Source organism: Artibeus jamaicensis, unplaced genomic scaffold (genome assembly GCF_021234435.1).
Source record: "Artibeus jamaicensis isolate MK-2021 breed Jamaican fruit bat unplaced genomic scaffold, CSHL_Jam_final contig_415, whole genome shotgun sequence".
Taxonomy (NCBI): domain Eukaryota; kingdom Metazoa; phylum Chordata; class Mammalia; order Chiroptera; family Phyllostomidae; genus Artibeus; species Artibeus jamaicensis.
Window position 1 is genome coordinate 33,996,800 of NW_026521823.1, and position 21,639 is coordinate 34,018,438.

General features: G+C 51.0%; 1 protein-coding gene across 2 annotated transcripts; it reads right to left on the reverse strand.

The window, feature by feature from the left end:
* Positions 1-10,104: 10,104 nt before the first annotated feature.
* Positions 10,105-13,700, reverse strand: SOX21 (SRY-box transcription factor 21). Of its 2 annotated transcripts, XM_037132439.2 has the most exons (2): positions 11,916-13,700; positions 10,105-11,834 (listed from the first exon to the last, which is right to left on the reverse strand). In XM_037132439.2, exons 1-2 carry the CDS (start codon positions 12,288-12,290, stop codon positions 11,460-11,462), a joined length of 750 nt encoding a protein of 249 aa, XP_036988334.2. In that variant the 5' UTR covers positions 12,291-13,700; the 3' UTR covers positions 10,105-11,459. The 2 variants fall into 2 exon arrangements, with proteins under 2 accessions (XP_036988334.2, XP_036988333.2); XM_037132438.2 differs by having other exon boundaries at positions 10,105-13,700.
* Positions 13,701-21,639: the final 7,939 nt, after the last annotated feature.

A 21,639-nucleotide genomic window follows, 5' to 3' on the forward strand; every position in this document is an offset into this window, starting at 1 on the left:
GCACCTCTCCATGCAGCAGCTCATTAAATGGCTGCTGGCTTCCCTCAGACCAAGAGCTGAGAGCAAGAGAGAGGTCATGAAGTACCACCCTAATGCCTTGCCATCCTATTTGTTACAGGCAAATCAGTAGGTCCAACTCACACTGCAGGGGAGAGAGGTTTACAGAAAGGCTTGGGTACCAGGAGGCGGCATCACTGGGGACCACGCTGGAGGGTGCCCGCTAGGGCAGGGAGGGAATCTAGTGCCCAAGTAGAGAGGCCAGCCCTGGCTGGGAGCATTGGTGATCCAGGCTCCAGAGAGGAGGGGGTGTCTGTGGGCACACAGGAGCTAGGTGGTAGGTAGTTGTGGAAGTGGGGGTAAAGGTATTTGCCTGCTAGCACCGAGTACTTTGGGGGACGGAAGAGATGCCATGAGGAAATAGGGCTCATTTTCCTTCGTCCTTCTGTTGTTTGCTTCAACATAGCCAGCTCAACCCTCACCGGTCCTTCACAAAGAAGCTCAGAAAGCATCACACCAGGTTTTACTAACACTTTGACTTACCTGGGCTCAGAAAAATGTCAGAAAACCCGCACAGAAGCAAGGAAATAAGGAGACGGGAGAGAAGAAAAGGTGAGGCCCTCCACTCACCAGCTGGGCTTTCACACACAGGTTTCCCTCACTTCACAAAAGTCCTGTTAAGCCAGAAGCCTTTGCCACTGAACACGCTTAGTTCAAGGGAAAAGGTCGCTTGATGGTGTGTTATGTTAAAGCAGAAAAGTGAGGCAAACTTTTTCCCTTCACCAACAGTGTTCCCCAGATCCATCTGCTGGCGGTCATGATAGAACGGATTTCAACTTGGAGAGAGTGGCTGACGCCAGAAACAGCAAATCACCAAGAAACTTCTGCTTTGATTTTCAAGGATGTCAGGGGAAAATCCTGCTGTTGCTAAGATTGTGGAAGGTTCCTTCCTTTGGTCTACAAGGGAGAGGCAGCTAGGCAAATGAAAGAGTGTAGGCTATGGGGCTAGGCAGGCAGAGCCCGCAATCCCAGCTCCTCCCCATTTGTGAAAGGGCAATAATGTGTGGAAGTTTAGCAAGAAAACTGGCCGTGGCTTCCAGGGGCTGTTCAGCCAGGCCTTATGCATCTCAGAGGCTCACTTGGCTCAGAACTGGGGCTCAGGAAGAGCGGTTGTCATTTGGGGCTCATCCCCCTCCCAGACTGACTTCGGGTTCTCTCTGCCTTGGTATTTTGTATGCAACACTCCTGCCTAGTTCCCTCCAGCTCAGTCACACCCCTCCAAGCCCTGCCCACCCTATCTTTTAGTATAGGACCAAAAGTGCCTTCTCCTTGTGCGCTCCTGACCCTCCTGTTGGAGCATATTCCCAGTAGGGAGCTCTCCTTAGCCAACAGGGAACCATCTGGAATTCTCCAAACCTCTTCCCAGGCTTGCCCCGTGATCTTAGAACAGGCAGCCCCTGTTCTTCCTGCACAGAAAAGAGCTTCCGGTCAAAGACTAGAGCGGCCTTTACATCTCCGTGAATCCATTGGTGAAAGTGACCCACGACCTAGGAGGGCGGGTAAATAGATGCCCCAAGCCGATAGCTGCCAATAAGTCCTTATTTTCAGGGGACACTTTAACAGAAGCTCTGTGACTGTGTGATCTGGGTGGGGATTTGGCCTCGATCACGTCCCTAAAGCTTTAGCAGGAAGACAAGCTCGGCTCTTCATTTCTCGATGAAGAGATGGTTTGCATTCTGGTGACCTCAAGCAAGCGCTAGTAATACCCCCCCCACGCCCGCCCCCAACTCCAAAGAGCGAGGTCTCCCTGGGTTTGGAGACCTCATCCCAACCACTGAAACGACCTGACACGGCAGTGTGGTGCGGAGCGTTTCTCTGCGGCCTACAGAGGCACTGCCTGCCGGCCGCCCGGGTGCCCGAAAACTGACTTTGCGTTCATTCAAGGTGGGGGCTAAGACAGCAGCCTCGGGTGCGACGTGAGGCGCCGGCATGTCCGCAGCTGCGGGAGTCTGAAGCTTGAGGAAGGCCTCAAGGCCCACTGAGGCCTGGATCCTGGCTAGTCCCCAAAAGCCTGGGACAGGACTCACCAAGTCGCTTCCTCTCATTGAGTCCGGGGGCTGCGTTGCGGCCGCGGGAACCAGTGTCAGGCCTAGCCCAGGTCCGCCACCCGGTGTGTGCACGAGAGGAGGTAGAGCCGTGGGAGCCGTGGGAGCCGTAGGCCATAGCCGGTGGTGAAACTGCCGAGGCCTACCTATACTCTCAGCTTTGTCGCTTCTCACGGCTTCCAAAAAGAAAAACGCCTTGACTCCAGGGAGATAAAGTGGCCCAAAGGCGACTTTTCCGGAGCAGGAGGTGGTGGAGGCTTTGGCAGTGCGACGGGTGGGTAATTGTTCCCTGCGGCTGCCCATCGCCCGCAGACATCAAAAAACTAACGCTTTCCCTGGACCTGGACCCCTCCCTGAAATCCACAGCTGGAGTCCCCCCCACACACACCCTCCCGCAAGTGAGTCACGACTTGCAGGTGTGTCACAATCTCCATCCCGCGCCCCCGAGGACATGTTCAGGGTCCCTACGTTTTGCACAGAGACTCTTGTTGATGAACGCTAGCCTAAAACTGGGGGAGTGAGGAGGGCAGCTTTATGCCCCCAAACTTCGCATTATGTAACCGAAGTCGAGGCAGGGTTCTAGACGGAAATGAAGCGATACGCAAACACCCCCGGGAGTAGGTGCGCGCGGATCTGCGCCGCCCTCCGCGCGCTCGGGCGCCCAGGTGTGGTGCGTTTGGGCGCAGAGAGACCGCGTCCGCTTCGCCACAGCCAGGTCCCTGCCGGGATCGGAAATACGAGGCCCGCCTGTTCTGGCTCCCCGCACCCCAGAGAGACGCGAGGCAGCGGGTGCGGGCTGCCGCCGCGCGCTCATGTTTATTCACGCAGCCTTAAACAGGGGGTTCGAATACATACATATTAATCAGCCCCTCCAACTACTTACTCAAGTCTAGGTTTGCAGGAGAAAACCAAATCCCTGAAAAGGAAAAACAGCAACCTGGGCTCTAGAAGCGCAGGGAAGCCGTGGTCTGGGGGTTAAGCAGTCGGCGCCTTTGTCCCTCCGGGGCGCTGGGCACGCAGCCCCACGCGCGGCGGCGGCTGCCAAGGGGGACCGGGCGATGAACTGAGGGCCTCATTTATGCTCCCCCCCACCCCGGGCCCGGGTCTGTCGCCGCAGCTCTGCAACTGGGAACACGCTCCCGGGTTGTCCTGAGGACCCAAGCGAGGCATTTCCGGGAAAGGAAAAAGAACCTTAGCTTCAGAACTCCTCCCTGGCACCGACCCTCTTCCGAAGTTCTATCACAAGAGAGATTTATTTTCTTGAATAGGTCCCCCCGAATTATATAAATTTCGGGCTGCCCAAATTGTTTTCCACTGTAGGTATGCAGCACTTAAATTGGGGGGGCGGGCGGGGAGGAGGTCAGCCTCAGTGTCACGGACTCTTTCTAACTTAGCTCCTGCCCCAGAGGGAGGGGTCGCCAGGGCTAGGGTGGGGGGGAGAAACTCAGCCCCCGACCTCGCTTCCAGATCCCTCAATTCCACGCGGAGCCTCCCCGAACCGCGTGATCGTCGCCTCCAACGCCCCTCCCTCCTTCACCCCGACGGTCTCTGTCCTAACTGGGGCTGACCCAGCAGGGGCTCTGCAGAGGAGTCGGCGTTGGGTGGAGAGTGGCGGTCTGTGTCCTCCACCTCTCCTCTCGCTTGTCCCTTCTTTCATCAGCCCTTGGCACCCCCTCCTCAGGCGTCGAACCTGAAGGCAAGAGGGAGGGTCGGTTGTGCCGCAGTTCTGTTCTTTCTCTCGCCCTGATTTTCTTTTTCTTTTAGCCTCTCTTCCTTCCATCTTACCAGAACCCACTTTTCCTATGCTCCCCTGAAGAGGTTCTCCACCTCCTCTCCGAGGCTCTGTGTGCCCTCACTAAGCCGGCCTGTGGAGGCACACGAAGCCATCCAGGCCACCGTCCGGAGAATCTAGTTGAAAACGCCCGAATTCAAACTCGAGCTAAAAGGGAGAGAGCTAGGGAGTGTGCGTAAAGGTGTGCTGGGCAGCACACGGGTGTTTAGCTTGTTCCTCATCCCCCGCGATTTCCTCCAATTTCTGATATCCGGGGGTGGAGACCTTTCGTCTGTCGGTTTCAAGGCGACGACCCCCAAGTCGGGACTGTGAGGATAAATAAAACGAGTTCCACGCCAAGCTTGGTGTATGTGCGCGTGTGCGCGAGCGCCGGGTGGGGCGGGGACGCGGGCGCACGAGATTTTGGACATGAAATACCGGTAGGGCAAATGAGGAAAATGCTAACGGGTCCACTGAACTCAGTGGCGGTACCTGAAGGGACTCCAGGGAGGACCAGCTGGGCTCCCTGCGGATGTCCCAGCGGTGGCGTTCTAGGAAGCTTGCTTCCCCACTCTTCCCACCACTCACACTCCGGAGTTCCCGGAGCCCCCTTTAAAGGTAGTCCCTCTTCTGCGAGCAGACGTCTCTCCTCTCCTGACCGTAGGAAGAGGTGGCCCCCGTGGAGCCAGCCAATCTGGAACGGCTCACTTGGTTTCTGTTAAGCTTAGCTGCGCCTCTCCTCTCCGGATTTCAAGCTTTCTGCGAGTGGCTAATTACCTTGGGCGATCCCCAAATAAAATGGTGGGGGTTGGGTTGGTCGGGAGGAGGGTGCCCCAGTGAGACTGACAACCCAGTAATATCATTCTGTGAAGAGAGTCTGGAGATCTCGTAATTTCCCTTAAGAAATCTGGTTCTACTGGTCGATCTCAGTAGGAGAATTCTTTGCCCAGGGGCTCAAAATGAGTAATGGGCCGCGTGTCTTCCAGCCCTCGGCTAATATGATGATAAATACATTCCAGGAGAGCAACGGGGTATTTACAATTAGCACCTAAACTTCTGCTGCTTGTCAAAAAGCCCCTAAGTAAACCCCTCCCCTCAATCAAGCGAGGAGCCCAAAGGACCTGACAGAGACATCTTCCGAAGGAATTAAAAAGCCAAAGCTGATTTTATTTCCTGCAGTCCAGTGCGAAAGATGGGGCCGCCGTGGCAAGGGCGACAGAGGGTGCCTGGCAAAGCCGCAGTGAGGGGCTAGGCGAGGGCGGGCGTCACCGAAGGTGTAGAGCTCGTCGCCTCGCAGGTACCACCTCCCTGATCTGTGCCGAGGCGGTCGCCAGGCCCAGAGACCACCTGGTACCTGGGAACCCAATCCAACAGGTCGCTGCTTACCCGCAAATACCCATCACCCCAAATTGCTGTGAGTTTTATCTCAAGTGCTTCCCAACGGGTTGACCCGGACAGGGCGACCTGCAAGCCTCTCAGACTCATCAGTTTCTAGGAATTTGCATGTTTCAAAGGCAGTCGAAACCCCGAAGGCTCAGGTTACACTTGACCCTCCGCGACGTTTCCGCCGGGCCCCACGAATCACTTGGTGAGGTTCCACCGCTTCTTTAAAAAAAGAAGGAAAAGGGAAAAAAGAACACTGCTTTTAGAGTTGGAGGATCTCCCCCCCCACACACACACACACTTTTGTCACAACAATTCAAAAGAACTTGTCGCAGTTTCTCAAAACCCAGTTTCCCGCGGGCCGTCCGGGAGGTGGGGAACTGCTTGCCAGAGTGCAGTCGGAGTCCCCGCGCGTCCGCAGACACGTCGGCCGGGCCGTCTATAATGCGCATTATTCATCTAAATTTGGGGCAGGGCGGAAGAGTGTGAAGTTCGACGGCGGGGTGGCCAGCGGCGGGCGGGCCTAGCGCTCACCCATCCAAAATAAATCCACTGACAACGTCGGCTGCAAAGGCCCCTACGGACGCTGGACTACAGCTCACGGAACCAGAGTCCGGCCCAGATGTCCTCGGGTTCGCGCCTGGCAGGCAACTCAGCCAGGTGGTTCCCTGTCCCAAGAGGTCCAGTCAAAGACGTACAGTCAGAAGGGGAGGAGGGCGGGGGCCAAGGGGAGAAACCTGAGAGTCAGAGAGACAAGCCTTAAATGTATTCCAGTTCTTTAAGGGGGTGAGCTCGCTGTTTCTAAGCAGTCAGGTAGGGGTCCTCACAAGTTCCGGCTTTAGGGTGGGTCAGGGGTGAGGACAGACATGGTATGGGGACCGTAGTGGCTGCTCGTCGCTTGCTTGGTCTTCACATCTTTTCCTGAGGCCCAGGTAGGCTGCAGGCAAAACCCTGAGAAAGGTAGGGGCGACCTTCCCGCCCGGACGCTGCTTTAGATAAGAGCTTTGAAAGCAAAGGTCTTGGTATTCCCCCTCCCGCACATCTGAACCAGGCCTGGGTCCCGCCCATTAAATTTTCTTTCATTCATTCATTCATTCATTCATTCATTCATTCCACAACTATTCATTCAGCTTCCAGCATATACCAGACCCTGTATTACACTCTCAAAAGTACAGCATAAATGGAAATCAGGCCCCAGAGCCTGGGATTGGCCCCCCGGACTGTCTTGAGACCAGCACGCCTCTTGGAATCGCTAGCCTTCCTGCTCCACAGATTCCAATGCTGGGCAAAGGGACCCAGGAAAACATAACTTCTGCATAACTTTTACTTCTCTTTTCCTTTTCTCTTTTTTCAAGTAGCAGCGGACCATTAATTAGAGGAAGAATTACCGCTACCCTATATTATCACAACCTGTTCAATTTCTATCTGCCGCAGACAAAGCTAATAATGGCAATTATTGCTTCTATAAACACCCCGAGGCGGCCCTCTCCTCCCGCAGCGTGTGTGTTTCAAGAATACATATAAAAAGTTCCCCCGCTCATTTGCATAGCTTCATCTTTACCTTTTCCCATTCAGCCCTTGCAAAAAGCATATCTATTCAAAGCCCTTGCAAAAAGCGTATCTATTCAAAGGGCATTTAGTCCATTTCTTTCTTGGCCGGTAAACCTATTCATCAATTGTTCTGCCTTGTAGATCGTATTCTAATGCTAATCTAGCGTGTTAAATATCTTTTTGTTCCCCTTTCACCGTTTTGTCATTCAGTTTATCCAGTTTTGGTCACCCATTTTATTTATTTATGCGCCTGCTCCTATTCAGGGGCTCATGTATTTTTTATTATGTTGTTTCACTGTCACGCAGTGTCAACTTAGTCTATTCAATGGGGGCTACTTGAAGGCCGGAGGGACAAAGCGCGTACACATTGCACCGCTATTCATTCCGGCCAGCTGGATCGGCTGAAAAAAAAACCTTGTGAAAAGGAACGCCTCACAATGGGCACAGAAGAAGTGCACAATGCTAACAGTTTTCCAAATACCACTGATTGGTTTCTTCACAATGCGGAGAAAGCAGCCGCTTTTTCTTAGGTCCACTTCAACAAACAACACTCTCACAAAACCTCCCAGCCCTGCGTTTTGTTCCCGGACAAAACCTCCTCGACTGTCTAAACGCTCCCACTGAAGGACAAAAAAAAAAAAAAGATTTTTTTTTTTTTAAAAAAGCTCTTTTCACTATTTCCCCCTCTCCACCTTTTTCCCCCCTCCCCTGCCAAAGAATAAAAAGGAATGGGTGGGGGTTGTCATTGAATTAATAATATCAGTCTTTTAAAAGAGGGGAGCTGACCTTTGAGATGCACTGGGCTGAGGGATCTCTCCCTGAACGCGAGAGATTAATAAAGTTTGGACGGCGGCGCTTTCTCCGCCTGCGCCGGGCAGTGGGCGCGAGAAAGCCACGGGCGCTCGGGGCGGGCGAGTCGCGGGGAGCTCGGCGGGCCCCGCGGGGGCGGCGGCCGGGAGCGCCCGCGCGAGCCGCGCGCTGATTGGCTGGCGCGGCCCCGCTCCTGCCAGACGGTCGAGTCCTCCCTGGATCTTCTGCGCCCCGCGCCCACGCAGCCCCCAGCCAACGGGGAGGGAGAGAGAGAGATCCGCAATGTTCTGTTCCCAGTTTTTTTTGGGGGGGGGATTGTCAAGTGAAGTGACAGCCGAGGCCCACTCCAATGCTCCCCGGAAGCCCCCCCTCGCACGGCCGCCCCCCCCGCCCCCCAGCGCTGGTCCTCAACTCCAGCAGAACATTCCACCTGTTCGCGCAAAGCTGGAAGGCGACCCGCCTGGCCCCTGGCCTGGGAGGCTGGTTTCAAGCCCTCAGGCAACCGTGACTACAGAGGGATGTCGTGGCTTTTTTTAAACCTTGAAAAGAAACGACAGTTGCAGCAGAACAAAAAGAAGGGAGGGAAGGAAGGAAGAAAGGAAGGCTAGAGGAAGAAGGGGCAGATGTGGCGAGATGGAGAGGTGGAGGGAGGCCTCGACCCCGCAGCAGCTCTCGGCTGAGCCCCAGCGCAGCGTCCGCAGGTCCCTTCCAGACTCTTAGGCACACACACCCGGGCTCTCTCCATTTCCTCTTGCCCCAGGTCGCTCCCCCTGACGCCGGCACAGTCTGGCCTTGTCCAGGAGCAACCGGTTAGCAAGGCCACAGGAGTCAGAGGGGCGATACACTAGCCACCCCCCGCCCCCGCCGCGGGCCTGTGGACGGACTCCAGCAGCCCCAGGATCTGCTGGCGGTGTGACCCCGCGTGCTCACCCGGGACACCCTCCCTCCTCCCCTTCCCTATCTTTCCAGTCCTCTTCTCATTCATCAACACTCCAGAGCCTGGCTCCCAGAAAACGGCGATCTTTGGGAAAAGGGGAGGGGGCAGTAGGGGGCGGGGAATCTGCGGGCCGGCGGGGCCGAGCTGCAGGCTCACGGAGGTAGCTAAGATTTAGGGCTGGGGTGATTTCCAGGGAGCTGCAGGAAGTTCCGTGTTGAGAAGTGATGAGCTGCTACAAAAGGCAAAGACGAAGGCTTGAAAGGATTTAATTAACCGTGTCAGGGATAATTACCCCTGGACAGTCCAAATTAGTTTTGCATAATCGCTCAGAACCATATGAATTAACTTATAATATTGCAAAGAGCTCCGGGAATAACAGGAGAGGGATCGTTTTAATTAGTGAATCAGGGTCAAACCAGCAGAGCCCATTTCTCACATTTCCAAAACTTTTCATGGTTTTTAAAATATTGTTCCGTTGGGGGAAAACAATGACTTTAAAGAGTCGGGTCACTTATAAAGATGTGCAGCTCCAGAGATGGTCTCTGACCTGGGACATGAGTTTAAGACTCCTGGAGTCTGGTATCTTGAGAATTTCTATCTCTGGGGGGAGGGGGGAAAGGGGAATAAAAATCTCCCTTTATTATTTAATTTTTTCTGTGATATCATTCCTGGTGCCACAAATCTCCTCTCTAAATTTAAAATCCTTTATGATTTCAACCCTTTTTCCAGTGGGAACTTGCCTAGCTCTGGAAATTCAACCCTCTCCATGAGAATGTGTTGAACTTCTATTTTAATGCCATTAGCATGACAAAATAGAGCCCTAAAGAGGCCAAAAGTTGTATATTGTTCTCAGCTGTGATAATTCTTCCAAATAAAATCTTAAGGTGTAAATAAGGAAAATGCCAAAGATACGTGAACAAATTACACCGATGTAAGTGGTGAGACTCTCCTATTAACAAGATAAAGTGGTCAGGCCACTTCCCCTCTTAAAATGTTACTGGACACGAGTGAAATGCTTTGAACAGTCTGGATGTTTTCAATGGGCTCTGTTCTACTGGTTCATGAATGCCTTTTTTTCCCCCAAGATAATACAACTACTTGGTTTTTTAAAAATCTTTCCTATTCACGATTAAAAATGTGATAAATCAGGTTTTTGGCTCTGAATAACAATGGCTTGATTTAGATTTCCTAGTAAATCTATTCAAAAGTGAAACAAAGCCTGCCTTTGGAGGATACCTTACACTTCACCTGGACCAGGCACGTAAGGGCAATTCAGATAAAAATCTTGTTAGGGACTCAACAAAAAAAAAAAAAAAAAAGGATTTTCTCTTTTCCCTGGTTCAGGCTTTATTTAAACTCTTTGTTCAAAAAAAAAAAAAATGAACAGAGTGATAGTCGGATTCTAATTTACAGATATAGTTTAGACGTCTAATATTAAATTAGATCACACAAGAAAACCATTTACACATAAAGGTTAAAACCAATACTTAAACTTTTAAAAACTTTATATTACACAAAGCCAAAATGAAACTAAATACATGTTAGCCAACTTCATTCACAAACATTAGTCAAAATATATACATTAAAAAAGAAACACAAAAGCTATAATTGAGGAAGGTTCTTTTTTCTCTAAAATGTGTTTTATCATAAATTGCAAATGAATTGCAGATGATCTAAAAAATAAGCTAATTAGGGAGGGAACTCCAAAACACATTTTAAATGGTTCAAGTCGGTGGAGAAATGCGAGCTGACGACGAGAGACATCTGTCAAAACAATTCTGTGGGCATTTTTTTCAGTTTTGCTAAATAATAAATATATAATTACCACTCAGACAAAAAAGTCTGATTTAATCTTAGATAAAATTGCGACTCTGAAAGAGCCCCGCAATTTCTTAAAGTTAACTTTGACATTAGCTCAAAATGCTTCAGAGTCTAAAATCGACTCAAATTTAGGGCAACGCAAATAACACATTCTCAGACTCAATGTTTTCACGGACATGTACACATTTACAATCTTAGGGTGAACGCAGCCTTGGGGAAAATAGACACAGGGCCTTTGCATTTTGTGTCAATTGTGTCAGAATCCAAGGGAGTGGACTCCCGGGTGACTTCTAGCTGTTCTGTTTTTATTTAAGGGAGAAAACCCAATTGACAACTTTTCATGTCACACATATTTCTCGTTTGCGTTCCTGGCTCTTGAGAGCGAGCGAGCTCTCGTTTTGATTTGCATATGGCGTGATAAACAAAAGAAACCGCGATCATCTCACACACAAAAGGCCAGATTCGAGCAGGTCACTGGTCACGAATGGATCCGGTCTAGGGGTTCTGCTTGAGAGAACAGAGATTTGCAAAGTTTAAATGGTACAAATAGGGAGCAAGGCTGCTCAGGGCCATCCCCGCTCCGAGCAACTGACGACACAGATCAGCTTTTCCCCGGTGCCAGCCACGTCCGAGCTAGCACTGGATCAGAGTGCATGCAACATACAGACCAAGAAGGGGGGAAATAAGGGAAAGACGATGAGAAAAAGTAAAACCGACAAGAAACTTCCAACCAACGTGTCAAAAAGTTACTCCTCCACCTCTGTGGGCCAGAACGCAACAGGTTCCCAAGTGCAAAACAGACACCAACTGTTGCCGGACACAACTGCCCTCCGTAAAGCTGGCTGCCGAAGTGCGGGTCTCAAATGGTCCTGTGAATGCACACGCACGCTCGCCCGCGCCCTCGCGCGCCCCGCCACTCGCGCCCCGACTGGCATCTCTGCCTCTGCCTGGCACCCATACATCTTATGTACAAACAAACCGGGGTCCCCGTCGCGGGAGGGCGCACGGGGTGGCCGCAGAGCTCGTACCTATGATACATATGTACAAGAGCGCACACTGGTCCTCGTAAGGCGGCCCCGCGGGGTCATAGCGCGGCGGCGTAGGCCGCGGGGTAGGGGTCCAGCTGAGGCTTGCCCATGCCCGGCAGCAGGATGTAGGCGAGCGGCGGCTGCAGCCCCGGGCTGGGCCAGGCGCTGCAGTTGCAGGGGATCATGTAGCCCGGATTGCCCGGGCTGGGGTGCGAGTGCGTGTGCCCCCCGGCGGCCGCCGCCGCCGCTGCAGCCGCAGCCGCCGCGCCGTGGAAGGCGCCCGCGCCGGCGGTCGGGTACCCCAGCGACGACGCGTACGGGAGGCCGGACGACGAGGAGGAGATCTCTGCCATCTTGGAGCCCAGGTCGAGCAGGGAGTAGGGGCTGCCCGCGGCGGCGGCGGCAGCTGCGGCGGCCGCGGCGGCTGCCGACTGCGGGAAGAAGACGCGAGCGGCGGCGGCGGCGGCAGCGGCGGCCGCCTTCTCCGGGTTGGCGAGCAGCGACTCCGGCACCAGGCCGCCGCCGGCGCCCGCGTGCAGCCCGGCGCCCGCCTTGAGTGCCGGGTGCTCGGCGTCGGCCACGCCGCCCAGGCCGTAGGGCACCGGGAAAGCAAACTTGTCTTTTTTGAGCAGCGTCTTGGGTTTGCGCCTCGGCCGGTACTTGTAGTCCGGGTGCTCCTTCATGTGCATGGCGCGCAGGCGCTTCGCCTCGTCGATGAACGGCCGCTTCTCCGACTCCGTGAGCAGCTTCCACTCGGCGCCCAGGCGCTTGCTGATCTCCGAGTTGTGCATCTTGGGGTTTTCCTGGGCCATCTTGCGCCGCTGAGCCCGCGACCACACCATGAAAGCGTTCATGGGCCGCTTGACGTGGTCCACCGGCTTGGACATGCTCTCGCCGTGCCGCGGCTGCAGTCCACCGCCGCCGCCACCCGGGCCGTCGCCCTCGGCCCGGAGGAAATCAATGTTGGCTGTCCGCGGGGACACGTTCGGCCCGCCGGCGCTCGCCGCGCCCTACTTCGCACCCGGGGGTCGCTCCCGCCGGGCAGCAGGGGGCCGGGGGACCAGCCCAGGGCCGCGCCGCGGGCTGCGTTAATCTCTCTGGCGGAGCGCCCGAGAAAACCCTCTCCAGAGCACGATAACTTTTAGGCGGTGTCCCAATCCCACGGTGGCAGCTGGCTCTTTGCTTTCTTTTTGCCCTTCCTCTCCGGTGGCTTTTTCTCGCAAACTCCCCGCAGGTAGCCGCTGCCTGTCAGAGCTGTCCCCCTCCTCGGTCTTTTTTCACTTAAATGCGCAGCAGCCCGACAAGTTGCGTCGCAGAGGTTCCACCAAGTTGAACCGAGGAGCCCGCCTGCGCGTGCTGCCAAGTGCCAAAGGGGGCTCTCCGCGGCTGGAGTGTTTGGGTTCTCCTCGGTGACTTTCTCATTTGACAGTAGCAGACGGGGGTGGGGGAGGAGGAATGGAGATGGCCCAGCAGGAGGAAGAGGAGGGGGAGGTGGAGGAGGGTCCGGGCGCACCAAGGGAAAACAGAGCGTAGCAATGGATATCAATACCAATGTGGTAGCACCAGCCCGTCTTCCGGGCTCGGGGCAGGGCGCGCTGATGGGAACCCCCCCGCAAGCGACTGGTGATTTTGGAAGGGAGGAGCTGTCCGCGCCCGCCAGCACCTGCCTCACCGGCCTTCCTCTTAGATTGCGGGTCGGAGACGAAGGTAGGATGAGGCTTGATCAAGGTTGGGGTCGCCGGGCCTCAGAGGAAATCCTCCGGACTAGCCGAGGCGCCGGCTCCCGGGCCATGCCGGCTCCCCTCGCTCCGAGCCCCTCCGGACGCGCCGGCCGACTGGGGATCCCGGGGCGCTCAGAGTGTGGAAGGCGGCGCTGCCTCGGTGCGGCTGGCCCGGCACCGGCTGCGTCCCCACCTCGCTCTTCTGGGCCGCCGCCCGGCACTTGCAACTAACTTTGCCCAAGTTTCCTGCGCCGGCGCGCTGGCCTTGCTGCGTGCGCCCGCGTGTGCGCCGAGCCCGGGGCCCCTCTCTCCTGGGTTCTCGGGGCAGAACCGAGCAGGCGCGCAGGCGGAGGTGCTGGAGGAGGGGATTTAAGGAAACGGCGACGTCACCTCAGTTCGCAGGTCTGCGTTGGGGCTGCTCCCGCTTCCCTGATTCCCGCAGCAGCAGCGGGCCCTTTCCCCGGTTCAGCCGCCACTCCGCCGCTGCTTCTGAGGAGGCAGGAGCCCAGTGCACCGGCTCAGGTGACTGTCGCTACCTGCGTGTGTACGCGCCCGGAGCCGGCGCTTGGTGTGCATGTCCAGTGGCGGCTGAGTGTGTGTATATCTGGGGGCATGCGGAGGAGGTGGAGCCCAGGTCTCCGGGAGGGAGGAGGGACCGGAGGAACCTCCTCCGGCTCCCACACTCCCAGGACCTCGAATTGAACAGGATCCCCTCCCCCTCCATACTGCTCCTCCCACCTCTTTTCACTGGGGAGCAGGTTTAGGCGAGTGGAGAGCCCGGATCGCGCCACGGAGTCTGCAACCTGTTTGGCGTTGACGACCTCGGAGTCATCCCAGCTACCTTGACCGGCCGAAACAGCACTAGTCGCGGCCCTGGGATCCTCTGCCCAGTGGAAGGAGGAGCGGGCTCTAAAATATGTTGGAGAGTTTTTCTACCAAGAAAGTGTTCATTTTTCCCTGGATGTTCAGAGGTGACTTGCAGCAGATGCTTCGCACATTTTCTTGCTCTGGGGACGTGCGCAGTCAGAGGTAGTGATGTGAAAACTGAACAAGGAGGGGCTGGTCATGCCCTAGGCAACCCATTCGAAAAGGAGCTAGCCCAGGCTGAGAGAAGGCATCCTTGGGCGACCGTCCAGCTCTCTAACACGTCTGGGTGTTTTGTTTTGCTTTTTCCTATTCTGGTCGTCAGAGCCATCTCTAAGCTGATCTCTTTAAGGTACAGGTAACGTAGAGTATCTCACTTAAATGCAGAGAGAGGGCAAAGGTATTCAAAATGAAAAGGAAATACGAAATGTTTCTCTAAAAGAAAAAAGTGAAACATACCCATCATGACACACTGGAATGTCTCTCTGTTGTCAAGCACAGTGTTCCTTGAGTAAGAGCAGTTTTTCTTTGTAATTGACATGATACAAAAATCAAACAGCACGGTTTTGTTTGCATATTTGTCTCGCTTCTCGGTATGCAGTGGCATACTTAAAACATGATCAGTCTGGAAGTTTTGTTCGCAAGTAGGCCTGCCCTTCAGGGAGAACTTGCTGGTCTTCTTTCTTTGGCAGTCTGGATTGGACCTAGCCGTGTGGTGTGTGGAAGAAGGAAGTTCTGTAAGTGGTTAACTCTGTGAGTCTTCCCTTGCCATACATGTACAATTTATACACAGACACACATAGATCCAAAGGGTTGGTTGAGTGAAAACGGTTTCTCCAAGAGGTAGGCTTGTTTTATTGCTCATGTTAATATATAGGATAGTGATTGGTGGTGTAATTGTAGTTGCCGTGATGACATAGAAGTGTAACTCTGCAGTGAGATGTGTAGGAGTCTGTGTTTTCCTTCAGCAATCACATGTACTAATGTTTACTTTGTATCAGTGTTGCCCCTTGTATTGCTGCAACAATTGGACTGATTTCTCTAGAACCATATTCCTGTACAGGCTCTGGAAAGACACCGTCATTCACAGACTCTGGGTGGAGCACCATTGAAACCCTGGCAGGTGTAATCACACGGACTAGAATATATTAAATATACTGTTTTGTGCCGATAAACTACATCATTACCATCTCTGTGCTTTTAACCTACTAATTTGTGTAATAGTTTTGAGACAAAACTGTGATCCACTCTCCTACAGGGAACATAGGCATGGGGATGTGAGATACGAAACACTGTCATTCACTAAACTTTGTGAATAAAGTTGTGTAATCATAAAAATTATTTTGATGTATACAAAAGAATAAGGATTGAGAAAAGCTGTTTGATATTGGTTGGTTCAATTGTAATGTACTCTTTGCACATTTAAATTAAAAATCAATTGCTATAATTGCAGTTATTGACATGGAAAGGTTTGTATATGAGATTAAATGTATGCTTATCTGTGCAATACTGTATAACAAATAAAGTACATCTCGCTTCCTTGGTAGTGTTTAACTTGTGCGGTATGACCTGTGCAGTGGCATTAAATAAACGAAATTTGGAAGTCCTTAAGTCCAAGAATGTTAACCTGTGCAAAAAAAAAAAAAAGGTGCTTTTCATACCTAAAAAGACAATGGCCATTGGTGTGTTTCTTGCCTATTCACCAAATAAAATTGCATGCATTTCAAAATAGGAGAGATTTGCATTTTTGATTTCAGTTTTGGGGGGATCAATACTCTTGGCCTTAAACCCTTGCCAGCCGAAGCAAAGACCCTCACGACAAGCCATGCGTGCAAGGAAGGCAGCTCCTGCTAACCAGCATCCCACCTCCTGCCTGAGTCTGGCTGAGCTTTCCACAAAGTAACTTCCTGGGCCTCCTCTGTCTTATGTACCAAAATATATTTCCACAGATTTTATGTTTGCCTTGATAGAATATTGTATTTTTGTTCTTGTGCATTTTTGACCTAATGGTGAAAAATACCAAGATGCAGAAAAGAGAGTAGTTTGTGTGAGTGAATAGCAAGGGAAGAATAAGGTGAAATAGAATTCTGAGTTCGTGGGGCTTTTTAGTGTTGACTCCGACTGTGTGCACCCACAGAGAGTGTGCCCCGGTCAGCAGAGTGTGTGTGGGCTCTGCGGTGTCCTTGTGGTCCCAGCAACACTCCTGTGCTCACGAATACATCTAATCAGAAACAGACAGGCCCTCTCAGAAAAGTTCTGTGAGTCTGCGTGAATTCAGTTCCTTCTTTTCCCTGCTTCAGTCCCACCTAGTAAATGGTCTCTTTTTCAATTCTAAAGCTTTCACTAGGAGGCAGCAATGAGGTGGTTGGGGAATAAAAAAAAACACCTTGGCAACACCAGACTGACTGGCTTTCTTTCTCTTTCTCTTTTATAAGGGAAGGGAGAATCTTTGGGTCCCAAAGGATGGCAAGGGATCAGAGTGAATGAAATCTCTTGTCCTCCAACCCTCCCAGTGCTACTCGCTGGATTGTCACCCAGATGGCTCACCATCATATTTTTCTGGAACCATGGTGGGGGTAAAGCACAGGGACCTGACTGGGCAGTAAAGGTGAAGTCCCAAAGAGTCCTCACACCTGCAACACTGAGAGCAGGCAGCTGTAGTTCGAGAGCTTCAAGGCCGGCAGCAAAGGCAATGAAAGAATGCGTAAGCTTTCATGCCCACGTGGAAAGGAAACACAGCCTGCTTGTCCTGAGCAAACGGTGACAAAAGCCAACCTTAGGCTGTTGTCACGGTTCTCTAGTCTTGCTCCTCCAGCTCCCTAGCGCTACCCATGAGCCCCAATCCCACTGGCCCCCAAACGGGGGAGAATCCCAAACCACGGTCCACATGAAGCCAGAGAGGGCAGAGCAAGAGCTGGGTCAGACTGTCATGGCAGGGGAGTACAGCTGTACATGGGGCCCTGTACTGCCAAATTTTCCTGTTTTGGGGATTTCTGTCCCTTCGTTTGCACTGTTCCGGCCATGCTCGGGAACTGAGCATGTACAGATCAATGGTGGAGACAACTTTTCACGTTCCTTTTCTGTCATGCTCACACAGGCTGCCGTTGTCAACGGGAGCGTCCCCTGGATGACAAAGCAAGAAAAACAAAACAAAATAGTTACCTCTCACCCTTGAAAGACACCTAAGGGATAGAAGACGATACAAATAATCCAAGACAGACAACTTCACAAAGTACTGACTTCAGAACCCAAGAACCCCATAAAAGCAACAGAGAGACTTACCTCTCCTGGGGCCGGTGCCTTTTTTCAGTGGAAGGAAGCTAGCCGTGACAAATGCAGAAAGGAATGAGGAAGGTTGGGCCATCATCATATGGTGGGGCCCCTTCAGTGTTCCAGCAGGTGGTACACAAACCCACTTCTGGCTTTGCAGAGTCCCTCTGTCTGGCTGCCCTCCCTTCCAGCTTCCAGAATGGCCTGCCCTGGGTGCCTTTCCCTCTCCCATTCAGCTTACTACGTAAGCGTGAATCTGCTTCGGAGCTCATTTGCTGAGCAGGTTGATTATTTTAGAGCCAACAGTTGGGTTCTCGAGATAACGTATCTTTTACATACATTATCTTATCTAATTGTCAGGAAAACTCTCGGAGAGTTACCTCAGTTTGCTACTGGGGAAAGGAGCCTTAGAGCAGATGAATTCGGGAACTTGTCCAACGTCACCCAAGTAGAAGTGGAAGGAGTTGGGGTTAGGATTGACTTGATGTTCTTCTCAGTGTCCACTCTGAGTCCGTGTGGAAGGCTCAGATTCCCAGTCCCACCTGTTCCCCCAGCCTTCTGTGACTCACTCAGGGCCCAGTGGCAGTCTCTGGAATGATGAGATTCGACTCTCATCACCAGTTTGGTGGTGGTTATCAGTACAGATTGGGTCTCAGCTGCAATCCACTATCCCTGTGCTATGGGCCTCCCTGCTGCAAACACTGAACAATTGCAGCCTTGAATGATCCCAATTCTTCCCCTTCCCTGATAGCCCAGGGCTGTTCTAAAAGGAAATAACAGGACAATGATATCTAATCTGTTTTTCTGCCCCCCCAACAGCCCTAATTGTCCTCCCACCTTCTCTCCTTCCCTCTTCTCTTCCCTCCTTCACACCTTTCTCCCTACCTTCTCTTGGAAACTACAAGTGCACAAATTGATTTAATCACAATTTCTAATAGATGATACACTCTCATAAGTGCTACAACAATGGCCTCTTTATTGACTTAATAATAGTACAAGTACCTCTGAATCTACCATCCAAAATAAAACCTGCTGGTAAACCTACGTCAAACCAAGTGATACCCCCAGTAAACTATATACTGCCCCCCCAACCCAGTGTGACCATTTCTGTTTCTTTGATTTTTATATAGTAATATAGTTTTGTCTCTCTATCGTCTTTAAAGCTGTATTTCCACTTTAAGTTGTTTGTAACTTAAAAAAGTTTTGCATAAAATTGTAGTGATGAAATAGCTCATTTGCTTGTATTGTTTGGACTCAGTATCACTACATGTCACTGAATTTATTCATCTTGGCTGCCCTTGAATAGTCGATGGTGTCCAGACTGCAGCGGGCATTTGCATATACTCTCCCATTTCCGGTTTGTAACCAAGTGTGCTGGCTGCTGGAGGCATTCTTTCCCACATTTCCTGCTGCACTCATGCAAGAGACTTTACAGGCAAAATTAAAGATGGGAAACTCACTTCGTGTTGCCCCCTTTTTCCAAGTGTTTCCTCTTGTGTTTCTGTTTGGTTTTGAGTTTTCTCCAGGCATGCAGAGAGGAGTTTTTTTAATATGCTATTCCAAGTTTATGATCATTACCTGTGGGAGGGTTGGTCTTTATGGGAGGAGCTATTGCTCCATTTCTGGAATCCATCTGAAATTGATTTCTGGATATAGTATAAGGCTTGATTACTTTATATAGGATACTCAATTTTCTGGAACCATTCATTGAAAACACTGCCTTTTCATACTGCTCATTTTTGCTACCTTTGCCATTTGATGGAGTTGGTTTCTGAGCTATTTTGCTTTGTATTTTTCAATTTTTGCACTAATAATGCACTATCCTAACTGTGACAGAGCAAGTCTTCTCATCTCTTTACTCAAAAGTGTCTTGGTTACTGGGCCTTGTCTTGTCTTGGCCTTTGCATTTTCATACACATTTTAGAACAAATTTTCAGGTTCCAAATATTGTTTAAAAACTCAAATATTTTATTTAATTTTTAATTTTAATTGACATAGTTGACATGTGACATTATATTAGATTCAAATGTACAACGTAACATAATATTTCTGTACATCATGAGATAATACAGTAAGTCGTTAACATCTGACACCACATATAGTTACAAAATGTTTTCTTGTGATGAGAACTTTCTAAAGATTTGCTAAAATCCAAATATTTTTTTAAAAACATTTAAAATAAGATTGCTATTAAGCTCTAAATTGATATCAGGAGAATTGACATTTTTACCATTTTAACACTTCTAACCCTTGAGCCTAGCAACCTTTCATTAATTTTGTTGTTTGTTAGTTTCTCTGAGCCATATCTTACAGTTTTCTGGTAGAATTCTTAATCATTTTTTATTCTTTGGTTTTCAAAACTAGTTTGATACTATAATTAGTAGCATATTTTAAAGATGATATCTTTTTTAAAGATGACATCTTTTAAATAATTTCATTTTGTTTGCTGCTGGCATATAAAAATACAATTGATTTTTCTATATTGACTTGGTAAGTGGCAACCTTATAAAACCATTTTTAATTCAATTAACTAATTTGTAGCTTTTTTTGATTTTCTACATACAAAAGCATATCACCTGTGAATAGTGAGTGGTTTCTTCCTTTCTAATGGTTATATTGCATTTCTTTTCTTGCCTTATGGACCATCTAGACTCTGCAGTTCATTGTTGAACAGAAATTGTAATAGTGGACATTTTTTCTGGTCTTTTTCCTTCCTGATGTATGGCATCCATCACTGGGGGCAGGGTCATGGTACTCTTTGCAGGGCTTAGGGCCTTTCACGGTCTAGCTCCGCCCTGGTCCCAGTGCCACTCAATGACACACTCCGAGACATTTTCCTGGCATTCTGCTTGGTTGTGCTTGTCTTAGTGTGGACGGATGGTTGACCAACAAAGCCCTGTAGCCTTCACCTCTACAACAAGAACCTGCCTGGGCGGGTCTATGAGCTCTGCCCTCGGGAGGAAAAAGCTCCATTGGTACAAATTCCTCCATCTTCCACTCCTTTATCTGCCCAGCAGAAGTGTTTTATTTATTTATTTATTTTTTTTTGCCAAATATAGTTGCTCACCATTTATTTGGTTATCATGTTAGACGGTTTGCCCCGACCCGTTTTTACACCCCTGCACTTCATCAGGGCCCAGAGCCTCTGCCTGCATCTGCACCATTAGAGACGAGGCAATGGGGCCAATTTTCCCCGAGTTTCCTAAACCACCTGTGCACAGGGTGGCTGCTTGGTCCTGGCTCAGCGCATGATGCGCTGAGACTAGCCAAGCCCCCCGGACGCCTCCACAGAGTGCTAAGTGAGGATGTCTGTTCTACCCAGCAGTGGATTGCTCCCTTGCTCTCGAGTCCAGGTAAAATGGCCTGGCTGCAAGCCTACGTCATGATTCCTTCTAATTTTTGTGGCTGGGATGTCATCAGAGGGCACCTGGCAGGACGTCAGAAGCATTCAAGAGAGGTGGTCGACCTGGTAGCAATCGGCCTTCATCATTCCGGCTGCCCGAGAAGCTGACTCCTGACCTCGGTGGACTTATCACCCCTGCCCCCGTATTTGGAGAGCTGCACTGTATTTTAATGCTTTGTTTGTGCACTGAAGTGTTTCTACACACCGGCTTCCTATCTGATGTGTCCTTTTGTTCACTATCAGCCTCCAGTTCCACATTCCAGGCAGTTGTTAGGAGCAGCCAGACGCCACGGCCCAGGCAGGGCTGTGGTGCTGCCTTTCAGTGCGCTTCAGCATCAGTGCGCTTCCACATCAGTGCGCTTCTACATCAGTGCGCTTCAGCATCAGTGCGCTTCAGCATCAGTGCACTTCTGCACTGGTGTTTGACGTCCATGCACGTGCCGTGTCCACTCGCAGACACATCTCTTGCTCTCAGACAAAGCCCCCGCATGATAAAAATGCATCTTTATTTATTTTCTCGAGGCAAAGGGAGGAGTTCATTGTGGCACAGGGCTCGTTTATTCATAAAATTCTGCCTTTACGATGAGAGCACAGGGTAGTGAGGGAAGCGTGTGGCAATAATCTGACAAGGGAATATCCTCAGGTTGGTTCACTGATCATAACTCGGAGTTGCTTCTTTTGTGAACACACGGCCAAAAGGCTGAGGTGACCACTCTCTGCTGTGCAGTTCTCTGTACCCTGGACCAACTATTATTCGGGTGCCGACACCTCTGGGTTGCCACTATTAACTGTTTCCTTACTCAACTGTACACTTCCTCCCGGCAGAGACCGCATCGTACTGATCTTTGTGTTTCTGCACCGAGCCAGGCTACTTGGCATCGAATGGACATTCAATAAATTGTCGAGGGAATGAATCAGCCACACACTGCCAATCTGTGTGAGCACAGCCAAAGAGAAGTGGAAGATTTAACAGCTTGA

Excerpts from the sequence above, each read along its gene's own strand:
- SOX21 (XM_037132438.2), bottom strand. The coding sequence starts at position 12,290 with ATGTCCAAGCCGGTGGACCACGTCAAGCGGCCCATGAACGCTTTCATG.